The sequence below is a fragment of the Aulonocara sp. 'chitande type north' Nkhata Bay genome, linkage group LG8 (assembly GCF_057382095.1).
Source record: "Aulonocara sp. 'chitande type north' Nkhata Bay isolate Kocher_YH1m ecotype deep benthic linkage group LG8, A_spYH_male_GT1.1, whole genome shotgun sequence".
Classification (NCBI taxonomy): domain Eukaryota; kingdom Metazoa; phylum Chordata; class Actinopteri; order Cichliformes; family Cichlidae; genus Aulonocara; species Aulonocara sp. 'chitande type north' Nkhata Bay.
The window spans coordinates 24405777-24426276 of record NC_141351.1 but is presented as its reverse complement, the minus strand read 5'-3'; the positions used below and the strand labels follow the sequence as shown (position 1 = coordinate 24426276).

Sequence of the window (20500 nt, the reverse complement as noted above, 5' to 3'; positions counted from 1 at the left end):
CAAGGTATTTTCTCCCACATGTCTGTCACCACATTTTCTCCTTTTTGGAACATTCTCTGTAAACCCTGGAGATGGTTGTGTGGGGAAATCCAAGGATGGCCTGAGTGTGTACGGTTTTTAAAAGATGGCCATAGTTTAGTTTTCAGGACGGGAAAATAAAGTGGAAGTACTATAAATCTACTCGCTTTCTAATGATGAGTAGATGGCGACTCTTCTGGATGCCAAAAAGATTGGATTGTATGCAAGTCTACTAGAAAATGACCCTCATCTCCATTTCTCTTTGACCTCAATAATCATTTTCCTGATGAGTTTATGGCTTTGAAGTCAAACTGAATAAAAAATTAATTAATAGTATTATTAATTAATAGTATTAATAGTATTAATAATAATAATTAATTTTGTGATTCATTTTCATTATTACAGACAGAAAGGTCGCGGGGACAACTCATTTTTTGATAACACCCTCTGGTCACAAACACATCGAGAGCACAAGAACGCTGCTGGTGCTGTGTGGCTAACAAGGCTAAATGAATTATACTATAACATGTCAGCATGGAGGATTAACACTGAGTTTATCCTCCATGCTGACAAACCACCGAGTCCCACTGTTGGAAAGTAAATAGAGGAAAATCTCAAAGTTTACAAAAATCAAAACAATTTCTGAGTGAAGGTTTGACGGCTAAAGAGAGATCCTGTTCAGGGTTTATCTGTTTATGTCTTCATTTCGATTCATGTTATTAAAGTTACTACATTATATGTGGTATACAGTATGGAAATACCCCAAAGCTAAGGACAAACAAGCCATGCCAGAACATCCAGCCACGCACTCCAGGACCAACAGTCGGAGGAGTGTTGGGGAGGGTGAACCCCTCCCTCCATAACCATGTCCCATAGGCACCAAGGCTCAGCAAGCCCCAGCCATGCACACACACTGACTATAGTAGGTTTTTAGGCCACTGATGGGGGGGCAGGAGATGCTAGGGTTAAGGTTTTTATCCTGTGACACATTTAAAGTCATGCTTACTAAAAAGGGAAAATATGATTTAGTTTTTACTGTTTTATTAGATTAAATTTGACGATGATGTCGATGGATGCTGGTGGCCCATATTTCAGTGCACAATAAAAACAAACTCCACCTACAGCAAGAAAAGATGGAGAATCCAAACATGTTGCTGTCGGCGATGTAACAAAAATCAAATGTTGGAAGAAATAACCGAACTAGTAACTTTAACATCAGGATTGATTTCTAAATCTCTAAACCAGCATCTGATGCACAAAACACAATCTTAAGCACATAAAGAAGAAACAATTACATTCTAATAAACATATACTAACAAAGAGTCTTTATTAGGATGTATGCTGCCTTTTGTCTCATTACTAGAAAGAATAATGGCTCTGAGCTGCAACAGCTTTCTAATTTCCTCTATTTATTCTCAGCAGCAGTTGAAACTAGCATGATTATGAGTGAGGAAATCACTGACATCAGGGGATCTGGGAGCTGACTTGTTGTTTCGTACATGACAAATGCGCCCTTAATTTAGCTAAACCCTTTGAGAAAGCCCGTCTCACGTCTGCAAATTGTTGACGATAGCAAAGCTCCAAAGCAAACAGCGCGTTAAACGAGTGGATCTCAAGAACTAATTCATCCAAAGCCTGCTGACAAACCATCTGCAAACCTGATCCCTACGTGAGCTCGCTCTGACCCAGCATGGCTGCCCTCGCCCTGCAGCTGCATGTCATTGTGTGTTTAGTTCACATAGCGTGTTATAGCTCGGACGCCGCCGTGGCCCCGAGGGTCACTCGAGCAAATAATGAGCCTTCATGCACAGACGCGGCTTGTCGTTGGTCAGTCCTGCTGGACGATGCACAGAGAACACATTTCTGCTGATTTTGGTGAAGCGAGCCGAGGTGCAGCTCCTTTTATGGGCAGGATACGTCCACATTTTATCACTTAAGCAACAGCCTGTACTAATACAAAGGTACATTCATGGTAGCAGTAATATAGAGGTACTCATAAATGGGATAATGGCCACTAAATTTCCTTCCTATATCTGCTTAATATGACTGGGTACAGCAGTTTACTTCTGGGAGTGACCTGCTTCTTTCTAAAATGAGAATGACATGCTCCATTATATAACCTTCCACATGCTTTGTATTGATTCTACGAATCGGAGGAGATAGAAAAGCATTCCTCAAAGGATATTCTTCAAGTTGGTGAAACGTGCTAGTTCAAAATGTTCAACAGATGTTCATCTGGGTTGAAATCTGGTGACTTTTATCCTAATCAAGCGTGTCCCTCTGTTCCCAACGACTTTGTAATCCCAGAAGAGACTGCTCTCATCAGATCAGAAATATTTGGTCACTGGACAGAAGTAATCACCCAGAACAACTTTGGATTGATTTGCAGTGACCCTTCAACCTCAAAGGACAAGCGGACCTAGATCATGGCAGCAAAATGCCACAGTTTTTAAGTTTTGTGATTTCTTTTGGGTTTTGTAAAGTCATTTATATCACACCGCTTGTGCATGCTCTTCGGTTCATGTTCTGTTTTATTTTATATTCCTCTGTGCTTTTTGTCATTTGTGCCTTTAGTTATTGGCTTTACATGGTTAAAGGTTTGTGAATTCCCATTCTGCTCCTCCAGTCTCGTCCTTGTAGGTGTTTCCATGTGACGTTTGGATATTTGAGTCTTTATCTTGGCGTAAGTTGTTTCCTGCTTTATTTTGTCTCATGTGCATCGTACTTCCATCGTCTCCTTATCCCTGATTTGCTACCTCTGTGTCTTAATCAGACATTATTGTATTTTTTATTAATGGTTATTGTCTTTAATAGCTCCTTGTTACTCATGAAACGATAACCCTTCAGATGTTTTTCTAGAAGATGCTCTTATTTCTTGTATGTGTTTACACACCAGGCGGTTGTATTCAATTATTTAGTCACCTTATCTGTGGAGGATGTATAACTCACCGAGCTGATTTCATGCTTGTAGAGTCAGCTGTGATTTATAGTCAGCCTTTGTTTGCATGCTGTAGATCAACCGGTGGAAAACAACAGCAGCTGTAGGACGACCAAAAAGAAAGCAGAAGCAGAAGTGATGCGGAGGCTGGGCCCGTCTCACAGGTCACCTCCACCAGGATGCTGCCTCAGCTTCCCGCACTGTCACTCTGTGCAGCTTTCAGACAGTAAGACTCTCAAAGGCTGAAACATGAGACAAACACGACCACCTTATCACCGCTCAGGCACACACTCATGACTTCACACTCTCCTTTTGGCTGGAATTCATTAGCGTGTTTTCATACTACATTATTTTTCATGCTTGCATATGTGCATATGAGGCGAAATGAAATAAAATAATTGGTGTGTTTGCCATACGTGCAGCAGTAATCAGTAGTTGCCCCTGCCATGACTGATGTTACATTTCTGTGTTATTTGTTCAAGTCATACCAAAGCACTGAGTCTATCTGGCACCGATTCTCTGTTATTTATTTAAGAACGACCTCTGTGTGACATTTTGCAGTAAAGCAAACAAGCACATCATGATAACATCATTATTTAATCTGATTACACGGTTAGATTTAAACACATCGGTGTGGACAACACAACCAGGCCTGAGTATATCATTAATAATAAGACAGGACTTTATAACAGTGGAAGGCATGTGAGCCAAATTTGGCCCTCTGGAAAAACTATTTCACTCTGAATTTGAACTTCATTATATTTGCCTTTCGTCCCAAATCTATGGCAGTTTAGAAATGTAAACACGACCCTGACTTAATGTCCGTAAATATGAATTTACAACTCGCTGCTTTTGGTTTTATAAATCACATGTTTTACAGCCCTCTCAAACATGCCTGCATCCATGGAAAACTGGGTCCCCCATCCAGCCACACTGACCTGGAATCATAAATCAGTTTCTGACCGTGCTGTAAAAAATGTGGGAATATTAAAATGCTCTTCATCTAGTTTCCTTCAAAGAAGATCTTTTCCTTTCCTTTCTTTTCCTTTAAAAAAAAGCTTGGTTAGGTTATGATAAGTGTATTTGGGGGCTCAAAACACAAACACTAAAAACACTTAACGCTGCGTTATTAACTCAGTAGAAACTAAAACCTCCCAAATGCACCCATTTAAAAAACATTTTTAACCTTTTATGCAGAAAAATGATCTTATAGGGGCCCTGCCTCACTTTTCTGTGCTGTTAAGTGATGGATGCTCATATTAAAAATGAACTAACAATATCAAGCAGTTTTTTCTTTTTTAGATTACTTTATGCTTTTTATTTGACATTCACACGCTGATGGATGCATCGAAGAGCATCTTGGGGTTCGTGTCTTGGCCGAGGATATTGGGCGTTCAGACGTAGATGACCTGCTTTCCTTTATGAGCCACAGGAAGTAGAACAGGTTGGTTTGAGATCAGCAACAACGGACAGATTTTGATTTCACTTTGACTAAACTGCATATTCGACACAGAGGGAAAGTCAACGAATCCATAATCTGTGTGTAAATATCAAACTGTAATAGTAACTGCCTCTTATCAGCTTTGCTACAGTGCATACATGTAAAGTAAATTATAAAGTCACCGCCCTGTGTGAATAACAGAGCAGTCAAAGGTAGCTTCAATTAGTGTATCTTAATAATTTATTACACAACATAAATATACATTACTAATCATTAGTACACATAATTATAATTTTATTGATTTTTAACAGTAAAAAAAACCTAATTAATTATGCATGAGAATTAAAGCAGCTGCTGCACTTTAATGTTAAGGAATCAATAATGACAGTTCATAGTTTTGTCCTTGTTAGTTTGAAAAGGGGACACAGGACTCAGACAATACCAGTAACCAAAATAAAGCAGAGCAGTGTTTGTGATCCAAACCACAAAGAGAAACTGACATAAGATATGACAACACAAAGGAAGAATATTCATCAAATACACAAAACAGAAAGCCGACACCATCACAGTCTGTTGATACGGGATTAAAACCTTTGCATCTTTCCCTCTTACCTTTTTTCACTATTTTTTTCACCTTGACAGCTTTTTTCTACTTCTTTCTTTTTTCTTCCCTTTTTAATTTCACATGGCCATAATTAACTTTAAATGAATATAGATGCATATGATTACCTGACTTTTCAACAGTTAGTATTTATGTTCTTCCTGTTCTTATGATGAGGTCCTGTTGAATTTCTGCTGTGTGAGAATTTCACACTGCATAAGCATCTGTATCCTTTTAGGTTTGGCTTTATTTGTAGTGTTATTTATAACTGGCAGGGATCCTCACCAGGCTGACCTCAGGTCTGAAGCGTTTGGAGCAGATAGTGTCTCAGCAAATCAGAGATCTCTTCCCCCCTCACCTGAGCCCCACCAGTTTGTTTACAGAGCAAATTGGTCCACGGAGGATGCCATCACCATCACCATCATCCTTCATAGAGCACTGAGCCATCTGGAGAACAGGAAGCACTACATGAGGATGCTCTTCGTGGACTATAGCTCAGCATTCAGCATCACAATACCAAACATCCTCACCACCAAACTAGAACACCTTCAGGGCACCCACATCTCACATGTCACCTGGACCCATGACACCAGTCTGAGCCATGGTCTGAGTGGCCCTCATCACTCTGTCCACTCACATATGGTCTCTGTACTCAGACCAAGTTCTTTTGCACTTCCAAGGAGTTTGTCCTCCAATGTGTGCCTTTGTCTTGTTTTATACATATTCCTCTGGTTTGTATATATTTCTTCGGTTTGTTATTTATTCCTGCACAGTTGTTGTGGAGCACCCATGATGTCATGTACAACGACAATTACGGCCTATTCTATTCTATTCAGACTCAAAGTCTCCAGCTGATCTGCAGCTACATGATCTGCTACAGTGATAAAGTGCTGCACTCCTTTCCATCCCTGGTGTTTCCATGGAGTGATCCCGCACAGCAGTCCTGAATGTTGGCTGCAGTCAGTCTGCTCTCTAGTGGACGCAGCATGTAACTACAGTAAGTGTTACCGTCTTATACAGTAACACTTATACGTCTTTACTATGATTGACAATTAATAATATTTGTAGTTTGTACGTTGTGTGTTAAACAGAGATCTCATTTCACCCAATTAACTTGCTGTGATTCTTTAATAATTATAATTATAATTAATTATATATAATAATTAGGAGATTATTAGGGTATCAATACTGAGCATTTGCTAATTTTTCTAGTTAACAAGTTTTTTTTTCTTGTAGATGGTTAGAGCAGTGAGTGTGAATTTAAACAGCTTTGTTGAAAGATAAATCGAGGTTATGCTACCAAGTAAGCACAAATGAGGAGGAAATCTTTTCAGGGATTTCAACTCAAAAATGCTGCAAAGGTGAGCAGAGCCACAATGCATGGAAATATGCATCTGTGGTGTTTTGAGTACATTGAGTGCAAATGTCAGAATCAGAGAAACCCATATTATTCAACCCGTGTTATGTGATTAAGATTTTGCATTGAATGAGTGAATTTCCATGTCCAAAAATCAGGCTCCAAAGACAGTTGAAAGGTCCTTTGGGAGATGGATAATGATTCTGTGACTGAAATTACTCTGTACAGTTTTGAGAGAGTTTTGTTTGCTTGTTAAAGATTTGAGATCTCTTTTACAAATGTAGATGTTTGTAGAGGGTGAAGGGTTGTGAAGTGTAGGAAACCTTTGATTGTTGCCCAATCCAAATCTTTGAATGAGATTACAGGCTGTCATGAGCTTATCATCTGGAAATTGAAGCAAGACTACAGGTTTCCAATCTCAAGGGTTTTCCACCAAGCTGTCAAGGTGGAGATCACGGAGTGTTCTTGAAACACTTTAATGGAGTTTAATAGAAGAAGGATAAAGGATAGGTCTGGAAGTCTGACGCCGTTACAATCTATCCAAGAGTTGGGGGCTTTACTGAGATGAGTCCATCTGATGATCTGGTTAGCTAGTATTATTAAAAATGAAGTGCCTTCAGACCCATTTTCTCTCTTATAAGTCTCTCTTATACATGAGACATTGGATTGCAATGGGACTACCTGTATAAATACCTGGAGTGACGTTTAGGTGAACTAAATCTGACAGTCTGGACGAGACATTTATAGCTCGGTACCTGATGTTGCCTGCTGGGAATGAGAAGTGTGGCTGTTGCTGTGCAGGATTCCAGGATTTCTCTGTTATTGGAAGAATTATTGATTTAAACCAGTTTATAGAAAGTCTGATATTTTTGTTGTTATGTAGTTTGTGCACAGCAAATTCAAAAGTGTTAAATTTTTTGGTGTTAATAGTCTCCTTGCAAAAGTAGAGTTAATTTTACTCTAAGTAGAGTCACATTCTTTTAATGTAACTCTGAGGTGTAAAATGATAGTAGTTAAAATCGAGTGTTAAAAATGAGTGTTTCTCTGTCAAATCTGGAGGTGTTACAATGGAAACATTAACTCTTGACCTCTTAACTCTGAACTCCTACAGGGGCTATGACACCAACAGAGTAAATTCACAGACTCCGCCCCCAGCACGGCTCCAATCGAAGCTGAAGTGAAGCCGTTTCAGAACATTTTGCTCTACATATTTGAGTTGTTTGCCATGCTTGGTAAGTCATTTTTTCAAAGATTGTTTCAATTATTATTATGAGCTTTTACTTCTGTGGCTCTTTGGAGTTGAGACAAAGCTGTGTGAAAGGCATTAGCCATGTTGCTCGGTGATAGCATAATATTCTGTTTTAGCTAGCTGAAAGGTATTGTTTGCGGGCAAATACCACAGCCTTGAAAAAAGCTTGCATGTGAATTTTCAGTCAAACTTTTGGTCAAATACACCTAAAACAATTTCTAGAATGTGAAATGTTGGTATAATGGTGCTACTTGAAGCCTGAAAACGATCGCCCATTAAAAAAACGAGCAAACAGCAGTAGCTGACGTCCTGACTGGGTTCTACGTTAGCATAGATCCCTCCAGAGTTTTGTGCACACGGTTTAGGTAAAAATGAAAAAGGTTGAGGTTTTACATTTAGTTCAGTATTACCTGTTGCCTGTGTCCTTGTCTTTTGGGAAAATACTTTACACAAGTAATGGCTCAAAGAGGATTCCTTTTTTTTTTTACTGTGCTGCAATTGTTTACTGGATTATTTGTGCCATTAATTAGTGTCAACTAATTTTTATTCAATCTCTGCACAGGATATGCTTGTGAAGATGGAATATGGGGGAGAGCAGAAGTGCGTTGAAGTTCCACAAAGGGATGAATGAAGGACATGCATATTGTATTGAAGAAATAAGTGATGAGAACGCTGTTATTTGCATTTACCATGTCAGACCTTTTGATAAACAAAATTCTAATGAAAGTGAGAACATGTACACTGTTACATCTTTCAGAAAATGTTTTGAAATTGTGGTGCACAGTTCAGAATAAATGTTTTTCAAAAACCATTGCATCTTTTTAGCAAATGTTTATTTCCAAAAGAAATTTCTAGAAGTTCAGAACAGTAAAATTCCCACTTTTTAGAATGAATTAGAAGATAACTCTTACGTAGTTAAACTAAAATACTCTTTGAGAGTTAATATATAAACTCTTAACACCAAGTGTTAAATTATCAACTCCAGACAGATTTGGTGTTTAACACTAAATCAGAGTTAACGTACCAACTCTCCAAAAAGAGTTAAATTAACACTCTCTGGTGTGGACCCATATAGACACTTTAATAGTGTTGAAATCAAATCTGACAGTGTTAATTTGGACATGCTGGATTTGCTGTGTGGGTTCTTTTAGATACAGTAATATATTATCAGTGTCATGGTCCCTGTGTCTCACTCTGTTGGCATATGTTTCTCTCTCTCTCCTCTGGCTCCACCCACACACCTGTGATCGTTTACTCACCTGCCGCTCACTAACCTGACTCTCATGGCCACTACTTAAGGCAGTGGCTCACTGCTTCTCATCGCTGGATCATTGTGCAACCTGCGTTAGTGTAGCTCTGGCTTAATTCAACTCTCTGATCTCTTGTGCTTTTCTAGCGCTGATCTAATCGTCTGTTTCTTGTATATAGATTACCCTGGACCTGTCCTTGTTTCCCTTCCTGGATTCCTGAGCGTGAGTGTTTTGGCAGAGTGGCGTGGAGCGAGAAGGAGCATGGCGTGTGTGATCGCAATCGAGCGTGCATTACCCTTCCCTCCTTCCGGTGGACCCTTGGTGCCCTCTACCCTGCACACTGTATCTAACGCCTGGTGTTCTCTAAATAAACCCTTTGACTTTTATTCCAAGTTCTTTGAATCTGCACTTGAGTCTGTTTGGCCCACATGACGATCAGTGTAGAAATTAATTTTGTGTTCTAAACTAAATAGCTTTTGATGCTGAAATTTTGACGTACTAAAATGGCAAGCAGTTCTATGTGGTGACTGTATGTTTGCAGTTAAATATCCAAGTAGGAAGGACCACCAGAGTTTGTCAAAGCCTTTTTCTGCATTCATATTGCTGTTGCTTTGGCTGATGAGGTTGAACGGTCCTCTAACATTGTTTTTCGCTTCCCTCTTTGTATCTGTTTAGTCTGATTCTCTCTTTATGAAAAGGTGTTGTACTTGTTTACGAAAGCATTACTTATGGAAAGAAATGTTGCTGAATTAAAAGAAAGCTGTGAGCATCACAGGAGGAAATTTTATCTTTATCACTTTATTATGTTATGACATAAATCAGAGATACCTGGAAGCCTGGAGGCAGACGACCAGGCCGACTGGTTGTAAATCTTCTAAAGGATGGAAATGTTTGCTCCCATGAATGTGACTGGATATAATTTAAGTAAATAATGTTACAGGAAGGCGAGGCCACTAAAAGGCTACTATCACTGACTGACCAAACATCCAGACACAGAGACCTCGTTTCTATCCAGAGTCAGACCGTGATAAGAACAGTCACATGATCACATCATTTAGAATCGACTGCACTAAACACGATAAACATAAACAGCCAAGACATCGGCTGTGGACTCTGAGTTTTAGTTTGCTTTTATACATATTTAAAAGGAGATTATGAGGAGATTAATTAGAGACGGTTATCGATGGTTTAACTTACTCACGGTCCTGATGAAGCGTGCCGTAGCCTGGAGCTGTGAATAAATTGCTTGTGTCTCTGTGTCACGCACATGTGGTGAACGGGGTGAACAGACTGACACACTTATCAGGATGTGGAGTTTGTAAATGCAGGCGGGAGGATATCCCTGATAAAACTGCTACGCTTTAAATATGTCAGTTCACCGGTCTTTATTTGACTTGATAAATAACTACACACTGTCAAGTTCAATTTTTCATTTAAAGCCTGAACCATGAAATAATTACAAAAAAATGTAAAGTTTTTGAAAGTGGAGGATTTATTCTAAAAAATAAAAAAATGTAATATTAACCTGTAAATATGTCTTTTAATTTACATCATATTCGCTACTTCTGCCTTTTTTTTAAAATGTATTGCTTGAAAATGTGTTGTGCAATTTATTTTGGGGTCATTTTTGGGAAAAAAAAAACTAAACTGATAATGAAAAAGACTGAAAAGCTCAACATCATAATGTCAGACATCCTCACCACCAAACCAGAACACCTTCGGGGCACTCCTACTGCTATCCTGTGTAAAATATTAATAATAGGACTCACCATCTTAAACCATCTCCCCCCCGGAGATGGTTTAAGATGGTTAGATTGACTCTGGAGGTCAGGTTATGGGATACAGCTGTTACAGAGCCTCCAGATGTTTTTTGGCCCATTGTTGCCCTGCTAATCTCCACCAAATGAGACTGTGTGTGTCTGCAGGGGGCTGCAAACACCCTCACTGCTCTTCCTCCACATGCAGATACCATCCAATCATGTTCTCTGAATCACCCCAAAAACACACAAAAATACAAAAATACCAGAACTTCACTGCTCTAAAGTCTATGTATTGTGTTTCTGTCCTTCTCCTCGCCCCCCCCCCCCCCCCCCCCCCCCAATCAGGATCTATAAAAAGGGTCCAAGGAAAAAACAGTGGTGATGCAGCAACAGGGTCATGAGCAGCCAAGACTCACAGATGCACGTGGGGAGCTGCTGCAGCTCAAACTGCAGAACATTCATGCTGGTTCTGATAGAAAGGTCTCAGACAACACAGAGCATTGCAGTTTGTTATGTATGGGACTGCACAGCCGCAGACCAGCCAGCGTTCCCACGCGGACTCCCCGTTCACTGCTGAAGGCACCAAAGATGGGCACGTGGGCAACGGAATATGGCCGTCTGATCACCACGGCCCATCTTGTTAACATCTTGTTGCCAGATACTGCAGCACACCTTCAGGGTCAGGACTGTTTTGTTTTGTTATATATAAGTAAATATAAATAATTAAGATTATATGAGGTGTTTTTGTGTTTTTGTCTGTGGCCTGGAGAGAGACTGATGTCAGCTTGACAACTAGGATGATTGCAGGCATTAACAAATTATCAGATGACTGTGTTTTTTCTTCTTTTTGAACATCCCAGCTCTACCCCCCCAGCCTCAGCTTTGTTAGTTCCCCACAGCATCACTGCTGGATCAATGATGTCCAGCCAGCGTTGATACCCAAGGATAGGAAAGTCAGGATCAAAGCGGTAGTCATGGAAACAACCCCGGCCTGCTTCCACCCACAAATCGATGGTGTTGGTAGTGGTGGTGGGCTGGACGTGGTGAGGAGAACCCCCAGTCTTATCCGTCATTCGGGCGCAGACCCCATCATCCTCCGAACAACAGGAAGCAGAATTCCAGGATAGACGGGGAAGGACAGTCAGGAGAAAAGATGGTGAAACAGGCTGCTCGCGTCCACGCTGGGATGCTGTTTCTGGCTGTCTGCCTTCAGATGGAGGCTGCCGCTTCTGCTGCAGGTACGTTGAGCACAAATACAGAACATTTGAGACATGCGGCAGTTTCTTTGTGTTAAAAGTCAATTCTTGCTCTTAGAAGATCGTTGGGTTGTCTTTCTGTAATATTGCCTTATTTATCTGTAAATGTCTCTATAAATTGAACTGAATTCATTCTCATGGAAACAGATTTTGATTTTGAGTGAGAGCAAACGAGTACTAAGGATGTGTTTTCTAGAAGTACATTTAAAGAGCCAAACTGTGAAAGGAGCAGGAAATAGTTTTCACTGAGATCACTTTTTACATTTTGGCGGCTGTATGAAAGAAAAAGTGACTTGACCTTCTTCTTTTTTTTCTGGGACACAGTGATAGCAGGTTTTTTATTTTTCAAACTCAGGCTTACTGGTATTTATTTTTAGCAGTTTACAATCAAATAGTTCATATTGGTGCACTTTCCCACATGCATTTGAAACTGGTCTCTCGTGTGCATGAGTAGTAGATTTATTTCTAATAATAAGTGCTGTACAGTAACAGTGGCTCTACTGTTACTGAGTTTTTTTTAAAACTCTTGACATCCACCTTTTCGCTGGGAATCCATCAGGGGTTAGGTTTGGGTTTTATTTGATGTTAAATATGAAGCTAAAAGGTAAAGAAATAAACAACTTTGGGTGTTTAAAACTGCTAAAACAATTATAAAAAAGAAGCAGATGTTAACCAAACACAACTGGTGGCGGAAGAGGTAAATAAAAGCAGTTTTCTTCAAAGCTTCTAAGTCCAGAGAACAAAACAAAATATATGTGGGGGACATTTTTTTAAGATAAACACATGATTCAGACCAAATATTTTGTGTAAGCTCCCTAAGAAAGTGCAAAAATCAGAGAGACTGTATTCACTGAGTGAATCTTCAAATATGTAGCCAAACACACTATTTAAAATTCTGTTTGCTGTGGTTCTCTCATCATCTGGACTCTTTTGAGGATGGTCTCCTCTCCTTCAGACTCCTTTGAACATCACAGCCGACAGACAGAAGTTGACAGCGTGCTCTGTTTGTGTCAGCGTGGGGAAGAAAGTGTCAAATATTTATAATGAATCAGAAAGAGCAACTATACTTTGAGAATATGAATCGAGGCTCACATCCCTGCAGTTACAGTAACTCTGTGGTCTAGCAGAGGAAGGAGGGGTGGCGGGGGTGCGCTGCGATGCAACCGCCTCAGCTGAGACAAAGCTTTAATTAAACATGACCCACAATCCTTCATTATCCAGACAGCGAGCGCAGCTGGGCTGATCAATGGCATGGATTTGGATGATACTACCCCACTATCTGCCCTAATAAATAACTCACACGCAGCTTTGTTTTATTTATGAAATGCATCCAATCCTTTAAATTCACCAGCTCCTTCTGCTTTCTCAAAAAAAACCCAGGCATGGCGAAAGCTGAAGGAGCCCAGGATGGTGGCAGCAACGGGGACACCATCAGCCATTCCTTGGTCCTGGTGCAGCGTCTGGAGGCCCTCCTGATTCAGGGCAATGGAAGCGACGTGTCGCTGCGGGTGGAGACACCCAATGCGGACGAGGTGAAGGTGATCCAGGCCCACGCCCTGGTGCTCTCCCTGCAGAGTCCTGTATTTGAGGAGATCCTGCTGAGCCGCAACAGCAGCATGCTGGTCCTGAGAGAGAGCTCCGACTGTGCCTCTGTGTTTGACAAGTTTATCAGGTGAGGCGGGAACAGAGGATGCCCCTCCCCCCCAGCATCAGGGGAACATACACCTTTGTCCTTCAGGGTCACTTCAACTAAGTTTGATTGAGTTAGCACACCCTCTAGAGGGAGGAAGTGTGAAACTGCAGCTCTAAATATGAGCCCATCAATGATTACAATGTAAAGCAAATTGACTAATGAGGAAACTGCTGTGCTGTTCAGTAGCATCTGCTGTAGTGTAGCAGCACCGAGAAGCCTGCAACAGCAATCAATAAGCAAATCTATTTTTATCTCAGCTGCTAATGAGATTAATCAAATCACACATTACGCTTATTTTTCTTATTCTGCTTCGATTAAACCTTCTTGTTCTAAAGAGAACCACTTCGTTTTGATGTTAACTTAAGGTGTATTTTCTGTTAACTGCCTCTGGTTTGATGTTTGGATCATTAATCTGCTCATCCAAGTGCTTTTTCTTTAAGGAAAATTTAATAAATAACAAAAATAACTGGATTGGTGACTACGTGAGAGCACTCTGTGAGGGGGAAATCATCATGAAAGGAGGCCACTGTTCTGACTTTTTCTCATTCTCAGTCATTATCAACAAAGAATGCTTTCCAGCTGCTGGAGCAACAAGAGAGGTTTAGAGTCACCTGAGGTCACTATGAGGTCTTTAAAATGTTACGAATCCTGATGATTCAAGATTTTGTATGTGAGGAAAAAGGATTTTTAAGTAAATTATGGATTTAAGGGAACAAACGAAGGCTAACATTTCTCTGTGTTAACCTAAATTGGGATTTATTATTATTTTTTGCTATCATTAAGTTAGTTTGCTAATACCCCTGTTCTGTCATACTTTAAAGCAGAGACTGTATATAAAAGATTCAAGCTGTGTCCCAAAACATAGGCCGCATCCTTTGGAGGCTGCATTTGTAGACCGATTACCTCACTGCCAGGCGATGAAGGCTGTCCCAATTCGAAGGCTGCTCCAAACGCGGCCGAAAAATGCGTCCTTCATTCCCCCGAATTTGAACGATGGGTCGGGCGTATCCTTCGTGGCCCAACCTATCCCAGAATTGATAGCGCGGCCCAGCCAATTCCAGTTTCCAACAATGACGGCAGCTACTTAGTTTTAATATTACTCTAATTACACTTTCTGGGTCACAAATAAACTTTTAAAATATGTTCAGACGAAAATGCAGCTGTGTAAACTTGAAACATCTGCCGTTTATCAAGACATCACATATTTGCACAAGTGCTCTGATGTTTTCGGAGACGTCTGTTACCCATCAGATCGATAGCTATCCGGAGATTCAAGGGTCACTAAAGCCGGGGGAACAGTGAACTCCCAGCACATTGTTTTCAACCCTCCCCCACTGGGTCTGTCGCTACTCATGTTGAACATGATATATAAGTCATTTAGATAACTTCAAAATGTTATTGTTTGGCTTTTTTCAGTGTTTCATTTGTTCCTGAGTAAATCGGTTTGGCTGAGATTAAAATGATCAGATTAGATTAGATTAAATAAACTTTATTAATCTTCCGTGGGTTTCACACAGCTGAATAAACACCAAACAGAAAACTGATTAAACAGAAGTGTGAGATGGTTGAGAATTTACGCCAGTGTCCTGCCATAATTTAGATGGCAAGGAGCAGACAGCTGAGTTTATTAAACACCACTGAGACAGCGGTGACGCAAATCTGAAGGCTAGACCCTCCCATTTCACAGCCTCGCACTTCCGGCGTTATCGGTCTTTGAAGGACCCGGCCCACGTAGACCGCGAAGGCCGGGTCCTCCGAAGGATGCAGCCTAGGTTTTGACATACTAATCTTTGGGAAAGTTACCCTCAGCCCCTTTGATGTGTACAACAACTACCTGCAACCGCATTAACAGAAAAAGTGCAATGTTATAATTATTGTATTAACTTAATTTTTCTATGATACCTAATTTGAAAGGTATCATAGTCAAAACCCTAAACCTAACTCTAGACTTAATGGCAGTGGATGCTAAGACTTAAGATGTCTGCTATGAAAATGCAGCTTTTCCAGCTTTAGCATGAGTCTAAGAATGTCTAAAATACACCCAGCAGTGGTCATAGAGTCAGCTTCTCTTCTCTGTGCAGGTATCTGTACTGTGGGGAGCTTTCTCTGCGTCTGGACCAGGCCACTCCTCTACACAAGCTGGCCACTAAGTATCAGGTGCTGAGTCTCCAGCAGGGCATCACCCAGTACATGACCCAAAATCTGGCCAGGGACACCCCGTCAGGCCACGTGGCAGGCTGGTACGAGTATGCCCTGCAGGCCGGGGATGTGACTCTGAGGGACAGTTGTCTTCAGTACATGGCCTGGAACCTGTCGTCTTTTCTGCAGAGCGGCGAGTGGGTGACCATCAGCAGCCAGCTGCTTATGTCCCTGCTGCAGCGTTCAGACCTCATCCTGCAGAGTGAGATGGAGCTCTTCTCAGCCCTGGAGGCGTGGATTATCCAGAACGATCCGGACGGTTTGACGGCTGAGAACGCTTTGAGAGCTGTGCGCTACGCCATGATCCCCCCACGGGAGCTTTTCCTCCTACAAACCCAGTCCACAATCCTGGCTCGCTATCAGGAGTCGGTGCGTGACCTGCTCTACATGTCCTACCAGTTTCACTCGGCCTCGCCACTACAGATGGCCAAATACTTTGACGTGAACTGTAGCCTCTTTGTGCCCAGGAACTACCTGTCCCCAGTGTGGGGGTCCCCCTGGATCGTCAACAACCCGACACGGGACGACCGCAGCATGAGTTTCCAGACCCAGCTGGGGCCCAGCAACCATGACGCCAACAAACGCGTGACTTGGAACGTCCTGTTCTCCCCGCGCTGGTTACCCCTGAGCATTAGGCCCATGTACACCGAGACGGGCGCCATGCAGCCGACTCGCGTAGAAGGCGGGCGTCCTCGCATCATCATCACGCCTGCCACGTCCAGCACCGACTTTGCTGGAGTGAGCTTCCAGAAGACGGTGCTGGTGATGGCTCAGCAGCAGGGGAAGGTGGTGGTGAAGCACGTCTACAACTTCCACCAGAGCACAGAGGAAAACGGCGATTTCTTGGCCGAAGCTGACCTGTACCGCCGGACATCTGAATATCTCATGGACAGCTCCCTGTTCCTCCATATTGTTGTGAAGCCACTGTACCAAACCCTCATAAGCACCAAGAATTAACCTCACTCCAACCCTCACTCATATCCCATCATGGAGACGTGGACCTGAGTCATTGGAGTCACTGAGCAAATAAAAAACAAAGATCCTGATTCAGGACTGCCTGAGAGCATTTTGTGAGGGTAAAATCATAATGGAAAGATGGTGACAGTCTTTATTCGTCTTGTCCAAGTGCTGAAAAAAACTCACTAGAGGACCAAACAGAAATTAATCTGCCACTGAAATTAGTCCCCAAGAAATGCACCATTTCATCCAGGCTGAAGAGTATTTAATAAAAACACAGCATCCAACTATCTGAGAAAATTACTGCACCATAAAAACCTTGGGTATTAAAGTTTAAAGTGACGTATGGGCTAACACGCTAATAATTTTGGTCTTTTTATGGGATTTATTGGCACTCAGGAAAATGCAGAACATCACCAGCTTCGTCCTTTATTCTTGAGGTTGTTCCTTTGTCATACACTGATTTGTTATTGGTGCTATTATACCCCATTTACACATAAAGGGGTCACAGCTGATATTCACTGCCCGGTGTGCACTGATCTAAAGCTTTGCTGATTAAATTATACCCTGATGTTAATGTATGCTGATGGATTTTGTATTAGCTGTTTTTGTTTTTTTGATTATATTTTGTGTTGTTGTGAAATATGGTTGAAAAATTGTAGATGGCTCAATTTTTTAAATCAGTAAATTGTTAATTCAGTGCTTACTGGAAAGTAAATTGATTTTTTTAAACATTTTTCTTCTACTTGTATGTTATAACTTATTTAGAAACCCAACCTGTACTCCTTCTCACCGATGTCGCAGCACCTCGTTAGCGAATCCATTAATGTGATCGATGCTGTTACTTACATCCACTGCTGCATTAATCAGTGTCGCCTGGTAATAAAGATTGTTTCATAAGTTTTAAAAACTAAACTGAATATTGTCCTGATTGTCTTCCGGCTTATGTTTTGTCACCACATGCAAAAAATTATTTTCTGGCAAATGTCAGTTTATCAATTGTTTTTTTTTTACTTTATCAAATTTATTTGTCAGATATAAAAACAAAACAAAACATGTAAGTAAGCAGAACCAAGCTTACATTTAAAATTTTAAATCATTTGGCTCCCAGCTATCTATGCAAACTCCTTCCTAATAAACGAACTCCCTAATAAGTCACTTAGATCTTCCAATCAAACTCCTGACGCAACCGAGGTCTCGTTTGAAGTCCAGAGGTGATCGGGCCTTCGCTGTCGTAGCTCCCAGACTCCTTATATTCATTCCTCTGAGTTGATCCAGTCTACAGCTGCCCTGGGGCGCACTGACAGAGGCGAGGCTGCCGGACAGTGGCGCCACCGGGCCCTCTGACCACCACCAGTAGGCAACGGGTGAAGTGTCTTGCCCAAGAACACAACGACCGAGACTGTCCAAGCCGGGGCTCGAACTGGCAACCTTCCGATTACAAGGCGAACTCCCAACTCTCGAGCCACGATCGTCATATTGTTTCCTGCCCTCCTTTTAACTGTTTCTTTTTATTCTGTCTTATCCTTTTGCTCTGACCGACTGTGAAGCACTTTGGTCAACTTTGTTGTATTATTATGTGCTATAGAAATAAATTTTGATTTGATATTGCAACTGCTTCATTTAAGCAGACCAAAAAAAAATGCTTGCCTTAGATGGACACAACGCGTAACATCCCCTCCAAATCTAATAGACTTAAAATAAATAAGAAAAATGAAAAATTATTATGATATTTTTTCTTATTAAAACCACAAAACTGCTTTATTACATGCAAATAAAAGTTTTTTTTGTTTTTATCACATAGATGTACTATTATGGCTTCATTAACATGTACTGTAGGATAATCCTGATATATTTCTGTGTTTAACTTCTACTGTGATTCTCAGGTGTAAGGCAAAAATTCAGAAAACAGATCACGTCGATTCCATCCTCCTCTTTCAAACTTACTAACAAAAACATGCTGAGACAACAGAAAGAAGAAGTGACATGAGCTCGTCACCGAGGACTTGGTTTCATCTTCTGAAACGGAAAAAACATCATGAACTTTTCTGTAAAGTCAAGTGTTGTTGTGATTTCTAAAATATTGTTGTGTTTTGTACCTCGCAGCCCCTGTAACGTCTTATTAACGTGATATTATTGCTCTACGGTTCACAGCGTTTTCTGTCTGGATTCTTTGCAGACACCTGAACAAAGAGTGTTTAAAACACCTGCGATTCATTTGATCAAGTTTCCTTTTATGCAAATTTATATTTTTTTTTACTTTTCACTGCACTGACATCACTGCTGACTCTTCAGATGATAATTCTATAAATAATAAAGTGATGCACAGAGCTCAACAGCAGAAAGCTGCACAGAAATGAAAGGAACAGTAATAATAATGCAGCAATAATTCTGCTGCATAATCAGTGCTTGAACTTTTGTACTTTGCTCGTTGCTCATATTAAACTTGCTCAGTCTCAAATAAAGAAATCAGTGCAGGCTCGAGTAATCCCTGAGCGCCACGGGTTTAAACCTTACTGACCTGCCACACTCACCTTTCTCCCACTGACTGTTTTTGCTTTCTCTGTGCTGACTTTGATCCATGGTATGATTTAATCAGCTAATTTAAAAAACATTGAACCAATTTCTATCATAATTCTTCCTTTGGATGTTCCCTATTGGGGTTGCCACAGTGGATCTGCTGCCTCCATCCCACCCTGTCCCCAACCCTCAGAATGTCCTCCTTCACTACATCTGTGATCCTCATTCTTTTCCTGGCAGCTTCATCTTTAAAATCCCTTGTCCATTGTATCCACGATCCCTCCTCAGCACACGTCTAAACTCTTTCAGCCTCGCTTTTCTAATTTGTCTCCAGTCAATTCAGTTTTATTTATTAAGTGGCAAATCAAAACAACAGTTACCTGAAGGGGCTTTATATTGGAAAGCAAAAACCCCACAAAGGTCACAGCGTATGGCCCCTGCATGAGTCTGAATCTCATGGAACTCTCTTCCTGTTAAAAGGGAGTTCTTCCTCCTTGCTGTTACCAAGAGCTCCCTTAGGAGTTCACTCTCTAATATCTCTAAGAATAATATAGAATAATAAGAAAAGAAGCTGAGAGTGACTTTTTAACGAATACAGATTGAATTTATTACAGAATGTGCAGATTTCTTAGCTGGTGCAAGATTTTTTTTATGTGTTTTACAAACTATTGCATCATGAAATCGATGCTGAAAATGTACAAAACCCACCAGAAATGAATATAACAGTCAGTGTTTCCATTGCATCCTGTGTGCACAGACGAAACCCACACCCACTCTTTTTTAGGATACGTTACAAACTTCAGCGTCTTTGCAGTTTCGAAAATAAAACGCCGCAGCGCTCACTACATTTCCCACAAGCCTCCGCGGCCCAAGCAGGAAGAACGTTCTCTCGCAGGGGCTCACACTGATCCAAGTTAGGAGCTTTCCGCTGCCAGCCTTGGCCCATCATGTAAGTGCTGCGGAGAATTCTTTGCAGTGCATTTGCAGAATTACCTGATTTCCCGACGGCCGTGCATCCGTCCCGGCGCCCTGCGCACGGACGCGCACGCTTCGGACGCGAAAAGGCTCCAAGTGCATGAAGATCGAGGCTTGTGTTTTTGCATCTTTGTTGCAGAAAGCGAGCCGCTGAAGCTCCAGTGCGAGGGCGATGGAGGGAGGGAGTGAGAAAGAAGGCAAAGTCTTTTGTGCTTCCCCTCCCCCTCATCAAAGCAAAGGGGAAATGTCTCAGTCGAAGGGAGGTAAGAATATGAAACCGATGTGT

The 20500-nt window shown here is 41.2% G+C and overlaps 2 protein-coding genes and 1 long non-coding RNA gene across 4 annotated transcripts in view; all 3 read left to right on the top strand.

The window, feature by feature from the left end:
* The first annotated feature begins 7268 nt into the window (after positions 1-7268).
* On the top strand, positions 7269-10291 carry LOC147323851 (uncharacterized). Its single transcript, XR_015130846.1, has 4 exons — positions 7269-7587; positions 8167-8330; positions 8908-8948; positions 9033-10291. It is a non-coding gene; the product is annotated as an uncharacterized LOC147323851 (long non-coding RNA).
* Positions 10292-11609: 1318 nt separating this feature from the next.
* On the top strand, positions 11610-17704 carry btbd17a (BTB (POZ) domain containing 17a). The gene is made up of 3 exons (XM_086304472.1): positions 11610-11852; positions 13251-13542; positions 15645-17704. Exons 1-3 carry the CDS (start codon positions 11768-11770, stop codon positions 16717-16719), a joined length of 1452 nt encoding a protein of 483 aa, XP_086160598.1. The 5' UTR covers positions 11610-11767; the 3' UTR covers positions 16720-17704.
* A 2394-nt stretch (positions 17705-20098) lies between these two features.
* Positions 20099-20500, top strand: part of map2k6 (mitogen-activated protein kinase kinase 6) — a 40989-nt gene continuing 40587 nt past the window's right edge. The window contains exons 1-2 of one of the 2 annotated variants that reach the window (XM_086304470.1): positions 20099-20188; positions 20354-20477. In XM_086304470.1, the coding sequence (XP_086160596.1) occupies positions 20387-20477 (91 nt within the window). In that variant the 5' untranslated portion in view covers positions 20099-20188; positions 20354-20386. Of the gene's footprint in view, positions 20478-20500 lie in introns of both variants that reach the window. The other variant, XM_086304471.1, reaches the window with a different exon arrangement.

Coding starts and splice junctions, on each gene's coding strand:
- btbd17a (XM_086304472.1), top strand. CDS start 11,768: ATGGTGAAACAGGCTGCTCGCGTCCACGCTGGGATGCTGTTTCTGGCT. Junction 11,853..13,250: donor GGCTGCCGCTTCTGCTGCAG/GTACGTTGAGCA, acceptor AAAAAAACCCAG/GCATGGCGAAAGCTGAAGGA. Junction 13,543..15,644: donor GTGTTTGACAAGTTTATCAG/GTGAGGCGGGAA, acceptor TTCTCTGTGCAG/GTATCTGTACTGTGGGGAGC.